Raw genomic sequence first — 22255 nt, 5'->3', positions numbered from 1 at the left:
AATAAATTATTTTACATACGATATTTATTTACTTAGATTTAACTCAGCAATAATAGCTTCTGGACGGAGTGTCAGAATTTGTGGCCAGAGTCGAACATTTCCACCGCGTCCGGACCCCCGATGGGATGCCGCAGTTTGCTGGACCACTTTGCAATCAATTCGGTTTTTTGATTTTATTAACTGGTACCACCCCACTGCGCCGTGGCGGCCTGTCGGATTCAGTGCAAACCCCGCACCCGCGTGGAGATCTGCGACCGCCGAAATGTTTCGACCGCCGGGGTCGCTGTTCCACCTTTCCCACGGGTGTGGTGTCGGGAAAGCCTCTGTGAGAGCTCAGACTGTGGTTGTGTGGTTGTCATGATGCCCACGCGGGGCAAAGAATAATAACTCAGCACAATACTTTCAGTGTAATACTTCAGCGCAATGCTTCAGAATAATAGCATACATCATGGTGCCGCCCCCCGTGGTGGCCTGTGTGAACGCTCCGAGTTCAGCCAGTTATTGATCATTTAGTACTTCTTGTGCATAATCGTTGCAGAGTCTTCAAATATATAAATCTTCAAATATATTTTTCAAATTACGTTTTAGAAACAACCGCAGGTTATGAAATTAACTATGGTCTAACTTTTTTTTTGAAATGTTAATTTGTGCATTCATGTGGAAGTGATATTTGCGTTACCTAATCTTAAAAGTTATTTGGGATTAGGCCTACGCTGCCTTTTTCTAAAGGTCACTTTTTGGGACAGAATGTGTGACCACGCTGCGCCGGAACAATAAACGACTCGAGCGCCGCCCGAGCGTTTTTTTGTTTTTTTTTCTCCAGTTTTTTTCCCCCCCCTCAGGCGATTCACCAAAAGTATTCTCGTCCAGGGTCCTCAAGGAGCCGGCAACACAGACGTCACCGTCCGGCGCGACTCCCGACTCCAGGCTCCCGACTCCCTCAAAAGATTCGCCGCGACCGAGTCGTTCGCGGGTTTCGCACCGCCGATCGGCGGAGGGGTTTCTACTCGCCGCGCGGCGGAGGGAGTGATCCGGCGGCCGCTGCAGCAGGAGGAAGCACCGCGGCTCTTCCCCGCATCTCGCTCCCACTTTCACCTCGAAATTGGACCGGCGGCCTCTTCTGGTAGCGACCAGCAACCCGGGCGTTTTACCGACCGCGTTCTATGATCCACGTCTAGGCGTATTTGCCCACCGGACGAGTGACCACCCATCGCCGTTTAAATCGCACGTTTTCCGTGACAGCGGCGCTAGCACAACAATGGCTCTGAAGAGAATTAACAAGGTGAGGAAGTCAGCCGCAAGGCCCGGTGTAACGGGGCTTCGGTCGCGGAGTCGTCGGGGTTGTTTTTGTTTGTGGTTGTTGTCGGGGCGCGTATCCCGCGAGGCTCGCCGGATTTGGGCATACAATACGCGCGTCGACTCGCTCTGAATCCGTCGGGTGCTATGTATGTGTCAGGCGTCCGGGCTAACGCGGCTAGCTCAGTGGCTGGCGTTAGCATTTGGGGGTTAGCCGTTAGCCGCTCCGCCTGTTATACGCTGCCGGGGCTAGCCTAGCTCCCTAACACGGCAACGCTAATGCGAGCCGATCTACGCTTCATTCCGCTGTTTCTAAGTCATCCTCTTTAAGTGCGGAGTGAACTTGAGTGCATATCCCTCCAGCGCTGTAGCTAACTACTTAACAGAGGCTAGCGTTGACCTAGCCTCATCGTTGAGTTGACAGACTTTATTCATTGCAAAAATATTGCGGCGTTACAGCAGCCCACATCAAAGCAATAATAATTATAAAGTCACCTGAATAAAAACGCATGTGATTAAACCTGACAATTCAATTGCCAATATATAATCAACCCCAATTTAACAAAATATTCTAAATGTTTAGAGATATACAGTAAAATCTAAACACCAGCTTAAAAAAAAAAAATCTTTAAAAATCCCTAATAAACCTAAACAATAACTAAAATCGAATATACAATAAACCTACATAATATCAAACCGTTGTAGCCACAATTCACACTTTCCACCGGGGTGGGAAGGATAGCAAAACTGCTATAACAAAGAATATATGCTGTATTGCAAAACACGAGTGTTAAGACAGCCGGCATTACTCTATGTATGATGTTGTAATAAGCATTTTATTGTTACAACCCTTACATAACATCTCAACCATCCTGCCCCAACTCACGTCAGCCTTTCCAGAAGCATTTTGGCCGGCATGTCCCCTGTGACCACAGAAACATGTCGGCTCGTCGCGTCCTCACCTTTTAACCAAGTCCATTTAAACCATTTTCTCGGGATCCGCCCGGTAGTAAACCCGCGCCGCGTCGTAAAAAACACTCCGCCCCGGGAGGTGGTGTGTCTGCAAATTTCGTGGGTGGGTGTCGGGGGCACATGCGGACCGAGATCAGTAACGATCGATATACCGTTAATATATTGTTAAAATTCGATTTAAGAATTGCGCCCCAGAGTGGTGAGTTTGGGGTTGCCTGGTGGTATAAAACCTTAGAGGGTGAATTTATGAATTGTCCTTAAAACGAGGTGAATAAAACGGAACCTCGGTCGTGTTGTTGTTTCAGGAGTTGAACGACTTGGCACGGGACCCGCCCGCCCAGTGTTCTGCAGGACCGGTAGGAGACGACAGTAAGTAGGAGAGACCCTGCTCCCAGTGGAAGGATCCCCCCTCCACCACCACTGATGCCCAAATGCCCCCACTGCGGTGGTCCCACTCCTAGTTTTGATGGCTCGGGAAACACTACTTGGATAAAGCATATTTTTCTTTCTTTGGGGTCACATGCTCTTAAGTAGTACAATGACATGAAATGCTTAGTTTCAAACGCCGAGGTTGTAAATACAATTTAGAAAAATCAGGAAATCGATCTAATCAAAAAATATACTTAAACTAATATATATATATATATATAGACAAGATGTATATTAAATATAACGATGAAATATATTATTGCATCTCTAGGACAGTTTTGTACATTTACTTTGAGTGCTTTAAGGCCTTAAACAAAGCTGCCCATGTCTTGATATGGAGACTGGAGACCAGTGAGTCCTGAATTGAGGAAATACATTCTTGTTTTTTGACAGGGTGGCTTCTGGAATTACCTGGGCGGCTTATTGTCAAATCATCAGCTAGATATAGAACACACAAACACACACATTGAGAGCAGTTCTTTTAGTTTCACTTTTGACAGCACAACAAAAAAAACTTTTCCCGTGGCATGTTTCATTTCAGTTATGGATATTTTGAATGGATATAATTCAGTTTTACTAGACACGTAATCCAATAAAAAAAAAAAAAAGGTTAAATAAAACCTTTTTCTTTTATTTATTTACTTATTCATTCTGGATGACGACATGATATAAATATGATCACAAATGATAGAACCAAGAATTTATGTCTGGTTTTAGTCAAAAATATAAACTAAGTCATTGCAATGACGAGTAACTTTTTGAAACTGGTTTAACAAAAGAAACATTTCTGGTGCATAATGACAAATCAAGTCAAATGACTTGTTTTTGTCATGAGGATCAAAGGGGAGCACTAAAACAGGCAGCCAAGTATGAATTGGGCCTTGTTTATAGAAAAGCAATTGCACAGGTAGACTTAACACAGCATTTGGGGTTGGGTTGGACTGAAATCCACAGTTTAGTATAATGTTAATGTAGTTGTAGAAGAGTGGCAGGAAATTATACCTGAAAGAAAATTCCTGACTTTTTCCTTTTTTAATCATTGACAACTTTGATTTCTTCCTAAGGATAGCATGGGTAATATATTTCCTGCTTTGTCCATGTCGTTAAAGTAGTAAAATTCTCCATTTCCACATTCTCTTGGCCTGCATTGGGGGCGCGTTTTGTGAGCACAGTATACAATTGTACTTGGGTGTTTGAGGTATATAATTATTTTTGAATTCCTAATAAATCGACTAAGCAGAAAGTTATGTATTTATAGCTAATCAGTGGCTATACACCAATCAGCCACAACATTAAAACCACCTGACTAATATTGTGTAGGTCCCCCTCGTTCCGCCAAAACAGCTGTGACCCGTGGAGGCATGGACGCCACAAGACCTCTGAAGGTGTCCTGTGGTATCTGGCACCAAGACGTTAGCAGCAGATCCTTTAAGTCCTGGAAGTTGTGAGGTGGGGCCCCCATGGATCGGGCTTGTTGTTCCAGCACATCCCACAGATGCTTGATCTGATTGCGAACTGGGGAATTTGGAAGCCAAGTCAACACCTTGAACTCTTTGTCATGTTCCTCAAACTATTTTGGAACATTTTTTGCAGTGTGGCAGGGCCCATTATCCTGCTGAATGAGGCCACTGCCATCAGGGTATACAGTTGCCATGAAGGGGTGTACTTGGTCTGCAACAATGTTTAGGTAGGTGGTACGTGTCAAAGTAATATCCACATAAATGCCAGGACCCAAGGTTTCCCAGCAGAACATTGCCCAGAGCATCACACTGCCTCTGCCGGCTTGCCTTCTTCCCATAGTGCATCCTGTTGATATCTCTTCCCCAGGTAAACAACACACACGCACCCGGCCATCCACATGATGTAAAAGAAAACGTGATTCATCAGACCAGGCCACCTTCTTCCATTGCTCCATGGTCCAGTTGTGACGCTAACGCGCCTATTGTAAGTGTTTTCGGTGGTGGACAGGGGTCAGCATGGTCACTCTGACCGGTCTGCGGCTACACAGCTCCATACGCAGAAAGCTGTGATGCACTGTGTGTTCTGACACGTTTCTATCATAGCCAGCATTGTTTTTCAGCAATTTGTGCTACAGTAGCTCTTCTGTGGGATTGGACCAGATGAGCTAGACTTCGGTCCCCACACACATCGAGCCCATGGGCGCCTATGACCCTGTCGCCGGTTCACCGGTTGTCCTTCCTTGGACCACTTTTGGTCGGTACTAACCACTGCATACCGGGAACACACAAGACCACAAGACCTGTCGTTTTGGAGATGCTCTGATCCAGTCGTCTAGGCATCACAATTTGGCCCTTGTCAAAAGTCGCTCAGATCCTTACGGTTGCCCATTTTTCCTGCTTCCAACACATCAACTTCAAGAACTGACTGATCACTTGCTGCCTAATATATCCCACCCCTTGACAGACGCCATTGTAGTGCCATGTTATTCACGTTACATGGTTTTAGTGTTGTGGCTGATCAGTGTAGATCATTTGCCTAACTGGGCTCTGGATTAAAAACTTTGATACTGCGGTGAGAGAAATCCCATGCATTACAGCATGGAGTACTTTATTTAACAAACTCCATGTATCATTATTTGCACTTGAACACATGATTTATTACATCAGTTAATAATGTACTATTAATGAACTGAAGCTCACAGAGACACTTGCTTGAGCTGACTGGGGTGTTTGATGCGCATCTCTTTTTGTTTGAAGTGCTTGATGACACCAGTTTTTAGCCTTATTATTGAACATCTGTGATCGTCCCTTGATCATCTGCCTCGAAGGCAAAGTACTTCCACACAAGACTCTTCCCGTTTTTCTCTTTGAAATGTCTTCGATTTGATGGAGCTGTTGCTGCAGAAATCCTCCGCCATTGCTATTCTCCTGTATTGAGCTTTTCTTAAGGTTAATCAGCTTTTCTAGACATCACCGCTTGTGGTCATCAGACAGCAGTGCCGCATTGTTACTGCCGTACTGTAGAGCAGTTTCCCAAAGTGTGGGTCGCTGTCTCCTGGTGGGCCGTGAAGGTACCGCAGGCCGACCGCAAGAGGTCATTTACAATAAATAAATAAAAAGTATATAATTTTCAATTTTGTAATTAAGTTTGAAATTTCCATACAATATTTTTGGTTAAATATTTGCATAAAAAAATCAGAACTAATAAAACGGTGCCGTGGGATTTTAAATTACGTGTTATTCTTAATTAAACTGACCTAATTTTGATCCAGATCCTATCTTATATCTCATTATTGGGGGGAATTGTAATTGGCGGAATACCTTATCATTGGCTGGGAAAGAGTTCAAATTGAGCGGTGGCTATCAGGTGGCAAAAGGAAAGTTTGGGTGGGCCGCAGAAGATTTTCAGATTTCAAATTGGGCCAAGCCATTCTTAAGTTTGGAAATGGCTGCTGTAGAGAAACTAGTTTATTCACTTTCAGAATTTGTCGTCGTCTCAATATCAAAGTACAGGTTTTTCTACGTGCATCCATCTCAGTTTTGACTGGTAGGTAATTGTTAATAAAATAAAAAATAATTCTGGTTAATTGAGTCAAAAGCTGAAAAATAAATGATCACATTCATTCAAACACAACAATAGACTTCTGTTATGCCCTTTGCTGACATTTGCAGATTCTTTACAACACTTTTTATAAGTTTTCTTTTGTTGGCACACACATAAAAAAGCACAATTTTGAATACATAACTTCAAAACCTACAAAGTTGTTAAATTGTTTTTCACCAAAAATGTTTGTTCTTCATTTCAGTGTTTCACTGGCAAGCCACAATAATGGGACCTGTAAGTATTGATTTACAGAAAGCCGTAGTCATCTTTTCATGTTTTGTAATATTCGGTACACCAACAATCTCACCTTAAATGGATATATATATAAAATATACAGGTTTTTTTGCTCTTCGACATAAACTCTCAACCTCTAACCTCAGAGATGAGATGAATGGGTTTCTTTCTCTACTACAGAATGACAGTCCTTACCAGGGTGGGGTATTCTTCTTGACCATACACTTCCCCACAGACTACCCCTTCAAACCGCCAAAGGTAAACAGTACACACAGGCATTACGTGCTTGAAGTGACAGAGTGGCACATCTGTACTCCTCAGGTACACACAAAACATATTTGCTGTTTCTCTGACATTTCCGTGCCACCCCCCTTTCCTTTTTGTCATCTGCAGGTTGCATTCACCACAAGAATCTACCACCCAAATATCAACAGCAACGGCAGCATTTGTCTTGACATCCTGCGATCACAATGGTCTCCGGCTCTCACCATCTCCAAAGGTAGGCCACCTGGGACTCCTTCATTAAACGGGTCAAATCATCTAACCCTGTGTGACGCAGCACACAAGTGGGGATCAGTACACTTAGAAAAAAAAAAAAAAAAGATAAGAGATGTGGAACCACAAAGTCTCACCAAAATGCAAGCACTTTAATGGGATATTTGGTAGTAAAGACTTTAGATAGTTTCTCTCATTCTACCAACTTTCTGTGTAGGAACTCATTGGCTGTAAAGTTTCCAAGTGTATCCCCTTTTAAAAGAGAGATGTCAATGGATGCAAGTGTTTCCCGACTCTTGCTCTGTGGCTGAGGATGAATTTGATTTCCTTCTGCAAGATAGTCCTGTTTTTTGAGAAGTGTTGCCTTTTGTAAATACGTGATTTACTCCATAATTGTCTTGTATAGGTCATGCATCCAAGCTCCCGGATATGTTATCAATTTAAAATCTCTGCAGTACAACGACTGTGCAGGGCCGGGGAAACAGACCAGTGTCTGATGTCACACCACACAGGTTTCGTGTCATGTAACATATGTATGTAATGGAATGTTGCCTCTTATCTTGGATGAATGGATTTGTTGCTGAAATACCTGTCGTATGTTTCTGCTGACGGATGTCTGTCATATATTGTCTCAATTTCTATGGTTACTTTGGGAGCATAAACTCTTTATCACGGTCAGCAAATTTACCCAGATAATTCCTTTGTCTCTTTTTCATTTTTTTCCCTTTTCTTGTATTTTGTCCCCGAGCGGCTGTAACGCTGCATGCATTGTTCTCTGCTTTTGTGTTAATCCCATTAACAGTGGGATCCTGTATAGGGCTGGTGATGTATCGCTGTATGGTGGTCACTATTGGTCACAATTCAATACATGGTTATGCACTGCAGCACTATCAATGTTTCAATTTTACTTTTGTAAGTAGAAATGTCTTAAACGGATCACTACACACACACACACACACACACACACACACACACACACACACACACACACACACACACACACATACACACATACACACACATATATATATATATATATATATATATATATATATATATATATAAATAAAATACTGTAACAAATAACTTGATTACAATACAGTATTTCCATATAATAGTAAAACCCTGCAGATGGGACAGTTGAATGATAGATTAAAAACACCAGCTTCCCTAACCATCTCTAACAACCATTAATTAAATAGCCATTATCAATATTGGATAACGGTAATTTGCACATCGCACTCATGTAACCCCTAATTTATTCGTAGTTATATAATCATTTCCACTAGCCAGCTCTTTTCATATTTCTTATTGATGGCCACAGAGGACATTAGAAAATCGCAGGGGAAAAAAAGGTGTTCTTGTTTCCTGTTTCATCTGCTCACTGATTGGTTTTCTGTTTTCTCCCTCCTCTAGTTCTCCTGTCCATCTGCTCTCTGCTGTGTGATCCGAACCCGGACGACCCCTTAGTACCTGAGATCGCCCGCATCTACAAGACGGACAGGGAAAAGTGAGTCCTACGCTTTACTTTTAACTCTTTTTTTACATTTTGTTTTTATTTTTCAAATTTTTTTGTCTATAGCGGTTCTGAAAGTGAAAAGACAATCTGTGTTTGAGCCACACCTTGGGAAGTATCTAGCTTTGAGTTACACACCGGATAACTGCCAGCTCCAGGGTTACCCTTTTATGTTTCATCCCTGCACTCTGGCCTCCCGAGAAAGAGAAAAAATTAAGAGAATTTCACTACTATTTATTTCAATACTATTGTTCATCTTGTAGTTCCTTGCAAGATGTATTGGGCCTTAATGGTAGCACACCTGCAAACTTTGTATATTTGCTCTCTGTTGAAAATGGCACAATTGCGGTACAATAACCGGCCAGGGCAGCAGTAGAAGTGGTGACACATTTGGTCAAAATATTTGACATTTTTACGCCATTTGGTGGAATGCCTAATGTGATATTTGTTACTATTTTGCATGGAATACTTTCAGTGGCTGAGCGTCCTTCGCTTAAACGCAAACCACCACCAAACTCAACACCTTTTGATGGGCATAGTTTTATTAGTATGAAATCTGCGTTCACTGCTTTTCTTAACATAAAGGTACCTGTTCGAATTGATCCATTGGTTAGGTAGTTAAGAGGGGGGAAAACAAATATATATATTTTTAAGCCACATTGGCCCTCCACTAGTTGTAATGTCAAAGTGTGAATGGAAAAATATGTAGATGACCATTGAGCGGGACATGTTGGCTGAGATTTTACCGCCCCAGCTACCGCCCCGGGCTACCCCGACGTTTTCTCCACCACTGTATCACACGCGTCCTCTGAAGATCAAAACAAGGATCTTTTATTTACACCGAACATTTTAACATATAAAATGTATCAAACTGCCTCCGATATTTCTTTTCTTGTCAAAGTTCTGGAGGGGCTGATCATATGCAATGTGAAATATGGAAGGAGGAAAAAGAAAAAAAGCTGAATTCAATGTAACAACATTTAAAGTCAATTAATCAACTCTTCTCTCTTTTTCTCTCGCTTTGTCCTCGCAGGTACAACAGAATAGCTCGGGAATGGACACAAAAGTATGCAATGTAGTGTTGGGGTAGAATCATGGCCAACCACCTCTACAAGGTTAGGGGAGCTTCGAAGTTAAGAGAAAACAAACAAAAAAACAAAAAAAACATACAAATGAAAAAGTTTAAAACAAGATCTTGTTGGTTTCCATTGGAGTGCTTTCTTTGAGCCACGCCTCCCCTGTCACCAGAGTACCTGTCAACCTCCCTCTGTCACCCCCAAAGTCTTCTTTCGCTCTCTCTCTCTCCCCCTCTTTTCTTTCTCACTCTCTACCCCCCCCGTCCTTCCCCATCTTCTACCTAACACCACCACCCACTTCCCGGTGTACATATTTTCAACCTGATACGATAACCTCCCCTGTGACCTGACACCAACCCCCGCCCCCCACAAACTTTGTCTCTGTTCCCTTCTGTTTTTCCTTTTTTTTTTTCTCTCCCCTCCCCCCCCCCCCTTTGTAAACGACAAGGCCGGTTGGGCCGACGTTGACCACCCGCAATTCTACTTTCTGATCGCACATCCTCACTCACTCGCTCACGCCAAACATCTATCACTGAAGCATTCCTTTTGACATCTGTAAAACTTAGGGGACCTTTTCCTCCCATATTTCTTTGGGTGGAGAGAGACATGAGGTAGAGGGATTTCTTTTTGACACTGCGCTCTTTCTTGTTTTTTTTTTTTTTTGTTTTTTTTTTGTTTTGTTTTGTTTTTCCCTCCCCTCCCCCCCTATTCACAGCTGTAGAGGTGACATTCAAGAAAGCAGTTTTGGCACGTGAGTCGAGTGGCACTCTGAATTTTATACGAGGAATTCTATTAAAAATCATGGTTTAAAAACAGCAGGTTAAACGAAATGGTTGGGGCGGGGTGTAAATGGCCAAATTTGGCCTTTTTTCCTCTTGGATTATATGAAAGGACTTGAATTTATCCTGTCACCCTTCTACTCCCCAGCTTCACTGCGGCCATTGAACCAAGTTGACACCGTTTTACACACACGCACATACACGCCCCATGCACAAACTCTTAAGCCCATGTCACGACCACCTTCTTTACATTCACAGTCGAGGTTCTGGACCAGGTAATCAAGTTTATTTTTTATTATAATTATTTAGTTTCAACTTTAAAAAAAACAAGATTTCCCCTCCCATAACTATTTTGGAACTATTTCTTTTTTCTTTTTTTTTTTTCTTTTGCTATTGTTTAATTAGAGGCTAACATCTAAAAGGCTATTGGACTGGCTTGGGCTCTGAGTGCAAGGAGAACCCACTCTCCTAGCACAAAACCTCTGTATATTGAATTACCTGAGAGGCTCGTTGAGCTTTGTGTGTTGATTAAACTGTGTAATAAAAGAAAAAACCCTGTGACTCCTGTTTCGACTCATTATCAAGGGTCACATCTCTCTTCCTGACAAGAGGATACTTGTGAATAAAAGTCAAGACTCTCAGATGTTGACCAGAAGTACTTGGTGTATTCACAGAACAGACTGTTTTTTAATTCACTCAGATTTTGCTTAAAATAAAAGGGTTGGTTGTTCGATTAGTATGAGGGGGGGGGGGAGATAACAGGAGTTGGGGAAAATTTGCACTCATAATTCCAGTTGAGCCAGGGTGTCCTGAAATGTATAAAATCCTTAAATTTATCGAAAGCATGCACTTGAATGTGTTGTTATATATGTACTGTTAAATCAATGGGTATGTGCTAGTTGCTGGGTCTTTAGAAACAGACTGTTTGTGAATGGTAAGACACGGAGACTGTGCCTCAAACATTTATATTATAGGCTGTTAATGCTCACCTCAGGCAACCAAATAGTAGTAATCAAGACAATGTTTTTACTTCAGAAATGACAATGTGGGACTGTTACGAGATGTATTTTGGGTCAGAATATCTGTGCTCTAAGCAAAATGTCCGAGTACTTCTTCAAATCACTGTTCATTAGTGCATGATTTCGCCGAAATGGGTTAAACGGTGATACCGAGCACCACCGGCAGGGGGCGTCCCTCGCCGCCGCCGCCGCCTCGCTCCCCGATTGGTCCGCGCCGGCGATGACGCGGGCGGACGGGCGCGTCCCCATTGGTCCCTGAGAAAGGGCAGAGTTCGGATTAGAGAGCTCGCCGAGTGACCTTGTTGCTCGGCTCCACCAAAGCGAACCAGCACCACCACCAGCGGCAGCAGCAGCAGCAGCACCGGAGAGCCCATGACAGCCTCGAGTCTCTCCGCAATGCCGGTGTCTGTATTATCAAACAGCGGATTCAGGATATCAAGAGGTACATCCAAAAAAATGAAATAAAATAAAATAAAATAGCGAACGAGTGGAGCTCGGTGCGACATGTTAAAGTAAGCTAACTAGGCTAGTTTGTGTGGAGCGGTCGGTTAGCTCCTTGCACAACGGTGCGCTTAAGTAAACATGTCGCGGTTTGCGTTTGTCGCTGCGCGGAGACGCAGCGAGTCGTTGTAACAGCGTGGGGTTTATCCCACCCACCCGTGTTTAACAACGACGTTCTTGTGGACAGCATGTGTGCCGGGTACCTGCAGCGGGCATGCCTGCGAGCTTCGGCTGCGTTGCGTGTGGACCGTCTGCTGCAGACTCGTCTAATAGCAGGGGCCGAGGGGCGTCGTTTTGTTGTTGTTGTTGGTTTCTTTTCAATGCGCGGGAGCAGCAAATGCGTTTAAGGTGAAGAACGTTGCCCCTTTTGCCCAAATCGGCATCACGCGACCGCGCATTGGATCTACCGCGGCCTGCGTTTTAAAACTTGAACGCGTGACGTCAGACTTGTCGCCGGTGTCGCCCTTGTTGACGAGTCCGCGACTTGGCGAAGTGACGCAAGACCCGCGTCATTAATCGCGGCTGGCGAGCGACCCTTTTTTAAATGAGAACATGGGCGAGGCGGTTAATCTTCGACTCACAAAGTAATTACCAAGGACCGCATCCAACCTCCCGCCGCTAATTTAACAATAAAATATTCTCAAAATGGGGTCCCAGAGACAAACATGTCATCAATTGAGTCACATGGGCTAATGTGAGTCAATACTCGAAGGTCCTTGAAATAAAAAGGTTTTAAGAATCACTGAAGGAGAGAAGAAATGTTCTAATGCTCCTTGCGGGGGTGGCTAGGTGTGTCAATAGGCGTGCCCTGTCCTTTTATTGTGTAATTATTTTAATGTTCGACGACCTGGGCAAGTCAGTTAAGTGTGTCGGATGGATCCCGTGTGTGTGTATATAAACATGTCGTTGCCTACTTATTCCTTGATCCTGCCTTTCTTATTGTTTTGCCTTTTTTTAAAAACTGACATATCGTTTGCTAGTGTTGACAGGTTTTACATATAAGCGGGAACCAGTTCTACCATACTGAGTACAGATGTGACGATGATATAATGCATATACTGTGTGGCAAGTGTGTGTAGGCAAAACTGGGATTGATTTAAATCTAGAAAAAAAAAATGCTCATACACACCAGTGTATTCTGGATAACAGCACATATGTTAGGTAGAACTTTATTCAACTTGTCTGGATATAATACATTTTCTTAAGGTATTATAAACTTTCAGCAACACTGAATCAGGCCAATTACCTGTTCAGGTTTGGTTGTTTCACCAATTTGTGAAAGGAGTTAAGCTTTATACCATCACACGTGTGAAGTGAGTCTTAAGTGCCTACGATTCCAGATTAGGACAGGATGGGTTCTCCTTTAAGTTTCACAGGGAATTGTTCAGATGCCATACTACCACAATATATTTAGATTGTAGTGAAGGGCCTGACGAGCGAGCTTTGAAGTGAACGAGCTTGCTCGGCAGGCTCCATCTGACCCGTGGCTAACCTCCTGCCCCCTTGTCACACAGACTATGTGATCGTTGCCGTGCCTGTGGCGGTGGTGGCAGCGGCGGGCGGCTTCCTCCTCAGCCACTACCTGAACAAGCGCGGCTGCAAGAAGAGCCTGGTCAACACGTGTGTGAACAAGGACAGCCCCAAGGTGGTGCACAGCTTCGACATGGAGGACATCGGCACGAAGGCCGTCTACTGTCGCTGCTGGAAGTCCAAGAAGGTCAGGTCCTTCGAAACACCGGAGCACAAATTCTTCTGTCAATGTAGTCGAAAACAGTGGTCATACTTATTACCGTACCAGCAATTCTGCATGTTAGGCCCCTTCAATGTTTTAAAGGTTATACTAATAAACATTAGAACCAGGAATAGCAAACGTTATTCACAAAATCTCAATTTCTGTTCCGATGAAACACCTGCATATTAAAAAAAAAAAAGGAAATTGGTATTATTTTACGTGCACTTCTATGCGTCTAAAGGCCTCTATGTCTAGACAAGAAAATGTTCGTTTCTCTTAAGTCCACCCATAATAGCCTACTGATGACATGTTTTTATTAGGGATCCAGTCCTGTGGGCTGGACCCCTTTTTGTCTTTGCTCTCATTTTTATTATTTTTAATCTTCTAAGCATTTTTCGGGCTAAAAGGGCAACTTCAGTGCGCATGGACATGGTTGAGGTCTCGCTAGAACCACGATGTTTCAGACGCCTTGTTGTTCGAGTTTGAACAATATCGATGTACATTTGGAGCATGAATTAGTTGAAAAACTGTTGCAAATTTGCCGGAAGTGGTAGAATGTTGGCGCCACTTGATTTTGTTTGAGGAGCGGGGCGCTTTGTGACATCATCATCCGTAGTTTTAATATAAGTCCAAGCTTCGTCTCTCGCAAGCCATTTGCATCCAGTGACATAGCGTTTTCTGAGCATAGACAGACAACCCGAGCCGATGCTGCGTTTAATGGAATTTGGAAAACTGTAACTCGTGCTAGTGCTGCGTTTCACAGAACCCCGAAAACTAGGAGCTCAGATAGTGGCACAGGTATGTGCACCAGAGAGCACTCAGTCATTCTATTGGTCAACATCAAGGAACGTGTCATAGGAGTTGGCAGACTAGGCAGGAAAATGCAAAATGTCACAGATTACGTCACACAGGGTAAAGACGCCCATTCTCTGTTTACGGTGTTCAAATTTGGGCCCGACGCTGGAAATTTGTCGGCCACGAACACAATCGGGCTGAATTTGTGTAGGCTGATTACGGAAACTCAGAAAGGTGTCACACGTGCCTAACATGACTAAACTGGACCCTGTGTGTTCCTGCCTGCAGCTATATTTTTATTTGTTTTTCCAACCCTCTCGACTTGTGGAGACATGTATCAAACACTAGATCAGTAAATACATTCTGCACAGACAGCGTACTCCCCTGTTTTCTGTTAAGAAAAATCGAATTTGTTATTTCACAGTGCTCTTCAGTGCCATCCAAAGAGCACGCTCTGATTGTAGTGTGTTACACTGGACCATGAAAAAAAAAAAAAATCCTAAAAGGTCATTTTTTATCAAGTTTCAGCTTTTGTTCAAGAATGTTGTAAGAATGCCTAAATTGAACCAGACTTATTTTACATGACGGCGACACAAAAAAGCTAAACAAATGTGATTTCTGTCGTCCTATTTTCTAATCACTCGGGGCATTAGAGATTAGGGCCAAGTGATAATCTTAAGAGATTTTCTCAATTGTAATTTAGAAAGGGTCTCTCGTGAGTTTGTTTCAAACAATGAGGTTTTTATTTCCAACTGAAATGAACCACACGGACCACGACCTTGTCGGATATGGTACGCGATACAAAGTGAATCTGCGCTGAAGTGTGTCACGGCTTATAGCACTTGGGAAAGATGCCGGTTTTTCGTTGAGCAACTTGGTACTCGGGCCGCTGAGACGCGGTCAAAGTCCAAATCCTCCTCCGCCTCAGTTGTGGATTTTCACATCACTATGGAGAGGATGGTGATGCCAGTACCGGCCGCATCTGTAGTTTTGACTCCCAGCTTCTCTCCCGAGGCCACGAAGCACCTGCCGACCCAGTGCTTGTACGAGCTGCACCGGGGGATAACGGAGGGCTGGGCTTGATGAGGGCCGTGTGACGTGAAGACGTGTGCGCGCCCTCCAAAGCTGGGTTTATCAATCTGCCTTCTGCCGGTCACAGCCTAAAAATGTTCTGCTGCTTTGCTTTGGTTCGCTAAACGTCAAATCCTAGGCTATTGCCATGCACTTTTATTTTATTTATTTATTTTTTTGTTTTAGAGCGACCGGTATTCATCAGCTACTACTCAAAAGATGAAGGTGAAATGGTGACCTTGGTATTGGATTGAAGTGTGTGTGTGTGTGTGTGTGTGTGTGTGTGTGTGTGTGTGTGTGTGTGTGTGTGTGTGTGTGTGTGTGTGTGTGTGTGTGTGTGTGTGTGTGTGTGTATGTATATATATATATATATATATATATATATATATATATATATATATATATATATATATATATATATATATATATATATATATATATATATAAATAAAAAAACAAGCCCTGTATCTATAAAATGATTAGCTAATGTATATGGACCCGAGTTTAGTGGATACACATTACACCGCATTGGGGCGTTATTGAAATCAAATTATTATTTGCTCTCTCCCGGTTCCTCTTTCCTGCCTCTTGTGGTGTCCCAGTTTTCAAAAATGACTGAACTGTGTTTTAAAGTGTTTTTTGTTTTCTTCTTTTCCCCCCACTTTTAGTTCCCGTACTGCGACGGCGCCCACACCAAACACAACGAGGAGACTGGCGACAATGTTGGACCTCTCATTATCAAGAAGAGGGATGCCTAAAACCCAAACGCTGTCACGCCTCCAGTTCGTCCAGGACCGTGAACAGTGTCACCGCGGTGGTTTAACACTTTGACAATAATGGATATATCGTCTGAGCCCTAATTGTATGTGTAGCGTCAACCATCGCATTCAGATCTGGTCATATCGCTGTAGTCTTAACACTTGGGGGGGGGGGAGGAGTGCTAAAGTAGTTCAGAAATGTATTTTCCAAATCAAAGGTCATTTGCAGGGAGATAAGGCCAGGACTTTGACACGTGTACTGTGTTGGATCACTGAGGGCGTCGGGGCCGTGGAATCTCAAAATTGTCGCGGCCGCGCCGCGGGATCCCCGACGCCGCGTGTTCCGCTCGCGTCCCACAAAGGTGCCTACACTTCTCTTCTCCACCTTTACAGCTCATTGCCTTAGACACTTGTGCTTCCCTCTCCCGGATTTGAAATTGAATGCGGCACAAGTCTTTCAAAAAGCTTGTCTAGAGCTGCTGCCCAACCGCGCCCTTACTTGTAACTAAGAGATCACACGCACCAAAAACGCCCGGACTAACGTTACGTGTTATGATTTTTGCACTGGGACACGCAAAGTTAATCAAGGTAATGCGTCGGCCTGAAAATGAAGGATGAAGGAACAATAATATACACATGTCCGCCCCCATCTGTGAGAATCATTTTGTCTGCTTTCTGCGGGAAAACTAATCCCCACAGTTTTGGAAGTAAAGTCTGCCTTTTGGAGAATATATTATGCTCGAGTCATTTTCTATGGGATGTGGTGTATCTGTTTGGTGGTCATTGCTCTGTATGTTATGAATAAATTGTTCGAGTGATGACGGGTTTTGTTTGTTTGTTTGTTTTTTTTTGTTAACGGGTGCAAACGTCACCTTTCGTTTTTCCCCCGCTCTGTTTCCAACTTGACTTTCATCGGGATTAGATGCAAAAGTTGCCATAACTTTCTTTTTTTTTTTAAATATTCTAACTTTTATTCTTAACCCCCCCGCCCCCAAGTGAAAGAAGGGGGGGGGGGGGGGGAATCCAACCGGTGGCGTCACGGCGCGGAAAGAAGGAGCGAGCCCGTGCTCTGCCATGGCTGACCACTGCAGTCCTTCCGGGCTATTCATTATCCAGAGGCCGCCGCGCTCTCCTCCAGTGGGAGCAGGGGAGGCCGTTCAGCTGCAGTGGCCACCGACCAGTGGCCATTTTAAGACGCCGCAGTGCCCCGCGCTGACCACCGGACGGCGCTGTGTTTTCATAAGCAGTCCAGACCAGACAGCGTATGTGATTATAGTCGAGCCCGAGCCCCGCTCCCATAGTGACACACACACGCACGCACACACACACACACGCACACACGCACGATGCGTTTGACTGCGTGCCAAGGCGGAGGACGCCCGCAAGAGGCGGAGTGGACTCTCGCCAGAGCTGGACCGGACTCCGCCACCCCGAGTCCTGGGAGTCACCTCGGCGGACGGCGCGGTGCATTGTGGGAGAGGGAGTTGGACCACGACCCAGGCGCTGGTCCCGTCTGCCCCGTCTGGCGGCCATGGACGGGCTCCTTCCTGCTCGTGTGTGGCTTCATACCTAAACGACCCGCACGGTCCAAATGGATGGTTGATAAGGCGGGTCCGCTGCTGTTAAGATGTCGTTATTACCGGGGCAATCCGGTGGCTATATCGTGACCTTTCAAATATTGTAATAAGAAAAGTAATTGTAATTTACGTTTCCTTAATAGGCTGTTTTACTTTCAGGGCCGCACAGCAATTAAACCTTGCGACTCCTTTATTGAAAGGTGCACATATAGAACATAACAAAAATATAATTTAAATATAAAATCTACCATACAATACAGTGTAGTTTGTTTTAATATACCCATGTATTTACATGCTGATTCATGCTTAGAAAGCATCCCGCTGCAACGGTTAAACAGGCACGCTATTATCTATTTGAATTTCTCTCTATAATGTCAACCCACATTCGCCCGCGTTTACTTCAATGGTTTCCAACGGAATTAAATTGCAGCGCAAGCTGCGTGATAGGCTGTTGACTCACCAACAAACCCATTGGCTCCAGGAAAATATGAATAAATGAATGAACTGACATAATAACCCAGTCTAAGTCATCATGTGGCCAACTTGTTGTGCTGCACTGTTTTGACTCCGCACATTTACACCGCACGCACCCGGGTGGAAGCAGAAAGCCGTCAGCTGGGGACGGGATAATAAAAAAAAAAAAGAAAAAGAAAAATGGGCTCGGGTTTGGAGATTTCAGTTTCAACGAGTCCACTTCGTATTTTGAGCGACGCCCCCAAATTCCGTGAAGTGTGTTTGCATACCCTCCGCGGGGAAAAGCGGGGACGGAGAGGTGGAGGAATCGGGAGGTCCGCCGTCCATACGCGCTAGAATCACACCAATAGTTCATGACTCCGTAACATCTTTGATGGGAGAGTTCCGACCGATGTCACACGGTAAGCGGGGCCGTTTTTTGTTTTTTTTGTACCGACACTTAATGGCGATTTTCGCGTTAACTCGCGGTCGCATTTGACGCGCAGGGAGACGTGTCGCAACGGCCGCTCGGACTGTGGTCAGCACGCACCGTGGGCTTAGGTAACGATAATTGCGTGGAATGATTAATCGAGCCGCGGGCGACGGGGGAAGGTTTATTTTTGACCGGGTTTTCTACATCGACGTATATGTTACTCCGTTAATTGCTTAAATAGTTTTTTTTTTTGGTCCCCCCCCCCCCCACCCACCAACAAACGCAGACGCGGAATGTAGCGCGTTTCTTTTTTTATCCACGGCAACCGCATCGATGCGCACCTCTCTCCTCGTCGATACCAGACAAAAGACAAGGTCTTTTTTTACGGTCCGCGGTCCGTTCCTCCTCGCAGTGTGCTTTTGTTATGAGCCTGGCACACATAACACCAGTCGTCAAAATGTATTTGAAAAGCGCGCTCCACATTTGACCTGCGCATATGCGCATATCTTTGCATATTGTTGTCGCTCTGTTATTGATTGCATTGATATACCGTGAAATTCTTAAAGGGATACTGCCTCTTGTATGCGGAAATCATTGACGAAACATATTCCCCATCTGATATGTGGACATGTTCGTGTATATTTTAGTGCTAATATTCCAAATTATTTTTTTTATACAATTGTCTTTAGAAAATATATATTGTGCACATTGCAACTCCGGCGTTTGTTTATTGTAAACATTTCTCGGTTTCACTATCGTTTTCCTTTTTTCCCATTGTTGTTTAACAACAATTCTATTCATAACCTTCCTCTATTCCTCTATTTATTTGTGGCTCCCCAGGACTCTGAGGCTGCTGCAGAGAATGGGAATAGGGACACAGGCCAAAGCTTGCCATTTTGGCTGAAGTAACAGCAGGACAGTTGTCATCCCCACATCGGCTTCAATCCCCTTTCCCCTTTTACTTACACATATACACACACGCACGCACGGACACACACGGACGGACACACACAGTAACACAGTCCCTGCTATGTCCACTGCCGTAGACATCGCTGGCCCTTCCTCCACAGACCAGGCCCATAGCAGTGCTAAAATTCCCAACGAGCCACTGAGACCTAGCCTTAAGCGCTCCAGCCACCCCTACACGCTCTCCCATTACATATCCACCCCCACCCCAGGCATGGACGTCACCGGCCTCATCCAGTCGTCCTCGACCCAGCAACAGTCCACCCAGCCAGGGCACAGCAAGCCCCGCCGGGCCCCTTCCTGGCCTGACATGTGGGAGTCCCCCAGCGGGCTCCACTTGGCCCACGCCGCAGAGCTGCTTATGCGTGCGGGGCTGCTGGCCCTGACCCCGGCCACGGAGCAGGCCGCCCTGGCCCCACAGAGCAGCCAGCCGGCCCGGGTGGAGGCCCGGCAGGCGAAGGCGGAGAAGGGCAGCGGGGAGGGAGGCGGCTCGGGTCCCGACGAGGAGGAAGAAGACGCGCTGGGTTGCGGGACTGAGTTCCAGCCCTTCCTGGGTGCCTGGTTCCCCTTCAGTCCGGCCCTGTTCCCGCTGGCGGGGTTCCAGATGGGAGGAGCCCGCTGGAGGAGCACCGCGGTGGCGGGGGAGGGGATCGAGGGCCTGGTGGCCGAGGGCTACTCCCCCGGATCTCTGGGTGGGAGCGGTGGGAGTCGCAGGAAGAGGAAGCGGTGCGGGGAGTGCGTGCCATGCCGTCGCCAGAGGAACTGCGAACAGTGCAGCAGCTGCCGCAATCGCAAGAGGGGACACCAGATCTGTAAGTACAGGAAGTGCGAGGAGCTGAAGAGGAAGCCGGGAGGCCCCGGGTTCGAAACCAGAGTCCCGGGCTTTGACCTGAGGGGGTCCGAGTTCTCTTTGGGCCTGGCACAGGAGAGGAGCAATGGAGCCCTGGACGGATAGTGACATACAGTTCGTATGGGATGGTGGCATTTGACAGCGGGATCACAGTTGGATGATTGTTAAAGGGACCTGCAGCATCTGACACGTATGGGACCCCGTGTTGAAAATGTTTCAGTTCGTGGCATACCAATCATTGGGTCTCGTGCTAAATTTAAGAGAGCTGCAGGTCTGCTAGAGAATGTTCACACACGTTCCCATCCTTTCTTTTGACAATCAGCAAACTGGAGTGGAGAGAGAAGAAGGATACCAATGTGTGTCAATAAGTAAACCATGAATTATGTAAATATCCTGTAAATATATATAAAAAAAATATGTCTTTTTTGTTTCATTTTACATCTTTCCGATTTGGATGTATTGTGTTACAACATTAAAAGCGAGCCAAATGTTTTTTCTTTCTTATGGGGAGATTTGATTCTGTTGTTCTGACGTCACCGCATCAGTAAGAGATGAATGAGTTCAAGCATAGGCTAAATTATTTCATGTGTAACTTGTACTGTATAGCGCTGTTTTCCCTTTTGAAATAAAAGAAGAAATTGATGTCTATTTGTGTGAGGGTCTTTATGTATGGAATGTGTGAATTTGGGCTGGGAGGTACTTAACACATCCTATGCGTACCTATATGAGCGTGGTGTGTGTGCGCGTGTGCGCGTGTGAGCGTGAGCCTGTACGGATTATGAGTCACCTAATGGTGTGGCTGTGAGCCTTATCACAACCGCACAGACACACACACACGAGCACACCTACACACTGCTTTGGCAAGTCCCCCTCCATTGAGCGCACGCACGAGCCCCTAACCTGAAAAGCAGAAAAAACAATCACAAATATTCACCCACTGATGCAATTCCCCTTTTATTCACAAGCATATCTTGGGCAGACACACACGCACATACACGTGATAAGCTATTGGGTGAACCATGGCTCACAGGGTGGGTTTTTGCTTGTTGCCGTAACGATGGCTGATGTGATAAGACCTTCTTCCTCAGCGCCACACTCCAGGGGACCGCAGGGAAGGCGTAACCATGGTAACGGCCGGCCCGAGGTGGTCACGCTATAATTGGGCCACGGCTGCACTTCCTGTGCGCCTTCAGTCAGGGGGATCGCAGAGGGACTGTGTGTGTGTGTGTGCGTGCGTGCGCGCCTGTGTGTGTGTGTGTGTGTGTGTGTGTGTGACTGTGTGTGCATCTGTGGGGGTGGGGGATTGCGTGTTTGTGTGCGTGTTTGTCGGAGAGGCAGAGAGAAAGCACAGCACGCCAGCCAACGCCAGGACACTGCCAACTCATGGAGAAAAGCACGGCGCTCCAGCAGCATGCTATTACAATGTTCCCACTAAATGTGAGAAACACGCCGTCTCTCCTTTTTCGTCGTCCGCGCTCCACAGTCTAGTATTTCGTCCTCTACCAGACAAAGAAAACGGGGAATTTCAAATTCTTGGATCTGTGGCTTTTTTTTCCGCCCTTCGGTGCCTTTCTAGTGATTTGGAGCTTAATCCCCCCCCCCCCCCCTCCCTTTTACCGTCACGCATGCACACACACACACACACACACACGCACACATACACACTACACACACACACACACACACACACACACACACACACACCGGAAATCTGTGTCACCCGCTGCCCAGAAGGCCCA

At 45.3% G+C, this 22255-nt stretch overlaps 3 protein-coding genes across 4 annotated transcripts; all 3 read left to right on the top strand.

Annotated features, from left to right (window-relative positions):
• Positions 1–1046: 1046 nt before the first annotated feature.
• ube2d2 (ubiquitin-conjugating enzyme E2D 2) lies at positions 1047–10914 on the top strand. Of its 2 annotated transcripts, XM_080008615.1 has the most exons (7): positions 1137–1282; positions 2574–2637; positions 6464–6495; positions 6676–6753; positions 6889–6994; positions 8407–8500; positions 9540–10914. In XM_080008615.1, the coding sequence occupies exons 1-7, from the start codon at positions 1259–1261 to the stop codon at positions 9583–9585; spliced, it is 444 nt and encodes a 147-aa protein (XP_079864741.1). In that variant the 5' UTR covers positions 1137–1258; the 3' UTR covers positions 9586–10914. The 2 variants fall into 2 exon arrangements, with proteins under 2 accessions (XP_079864742.1, XP_079864741.1); XM_080008616.1 differs by having other exon boundaries at positions 1047–1282; positions 6676–6994.
• Positions 10915–11683: 769 nt separating this feature from the next.
• Positions 11684–17058, top strand: LOC307236205 (CDGSH iron-sulfur domain-containing protein 1). Its single transcript, XM_080008541.1, has 3 exons — positions 11684–11822; positions 13396–13598; positions 16148–17058. The coding sequence occupies exons 1-3, from the start codon at positions 11753–11755 to the stop codon at positions 16235–16237; spliced, it is 363 nt and encodes a 120-aa protein (XP_079864667.1). The 5' UTR covers positions 11684–11752; the 3' UTR covers positions 16238–17058.
• Positions 17059–18398: 1340 nt separating this feature from the next.
• Positions 18399–21164, top strand: LOC307235673 (uncharacterized protein). The gene is made up of 2 exons (XM_080007832.1): positions 18399–18689; positions 19541–21164. Exon 2 carries the CDS (start codon positions 19731–19733, stop codon positions 20619–20621), a length of 891 nt encoding a protein of 296 aa, XP_079863958.1. The 5' UTR covers positions 18399–18689; positions 19541–19730; the 3' UTR covers positions 20622–21164.
• Positions 21165–22255: the final 1091 nt, after the last annotated feature.

The sequence above is a fragment of the Zeus faber genome (genome assembly GCF_960531495.2).
Source record: "Zeus faber genome assembly, chromosome: 10".
NCBI lineage: Eukaryota > Metazoa > Chordata > Actinopteri > Zeiformes > Zeidae > Zeus > Zeus faber.
The sequence above is the reverse complement of the archived record's forward strand: the minus strand, read 5'-3'. Positions and strand labels throughout refer to the sequence as shown.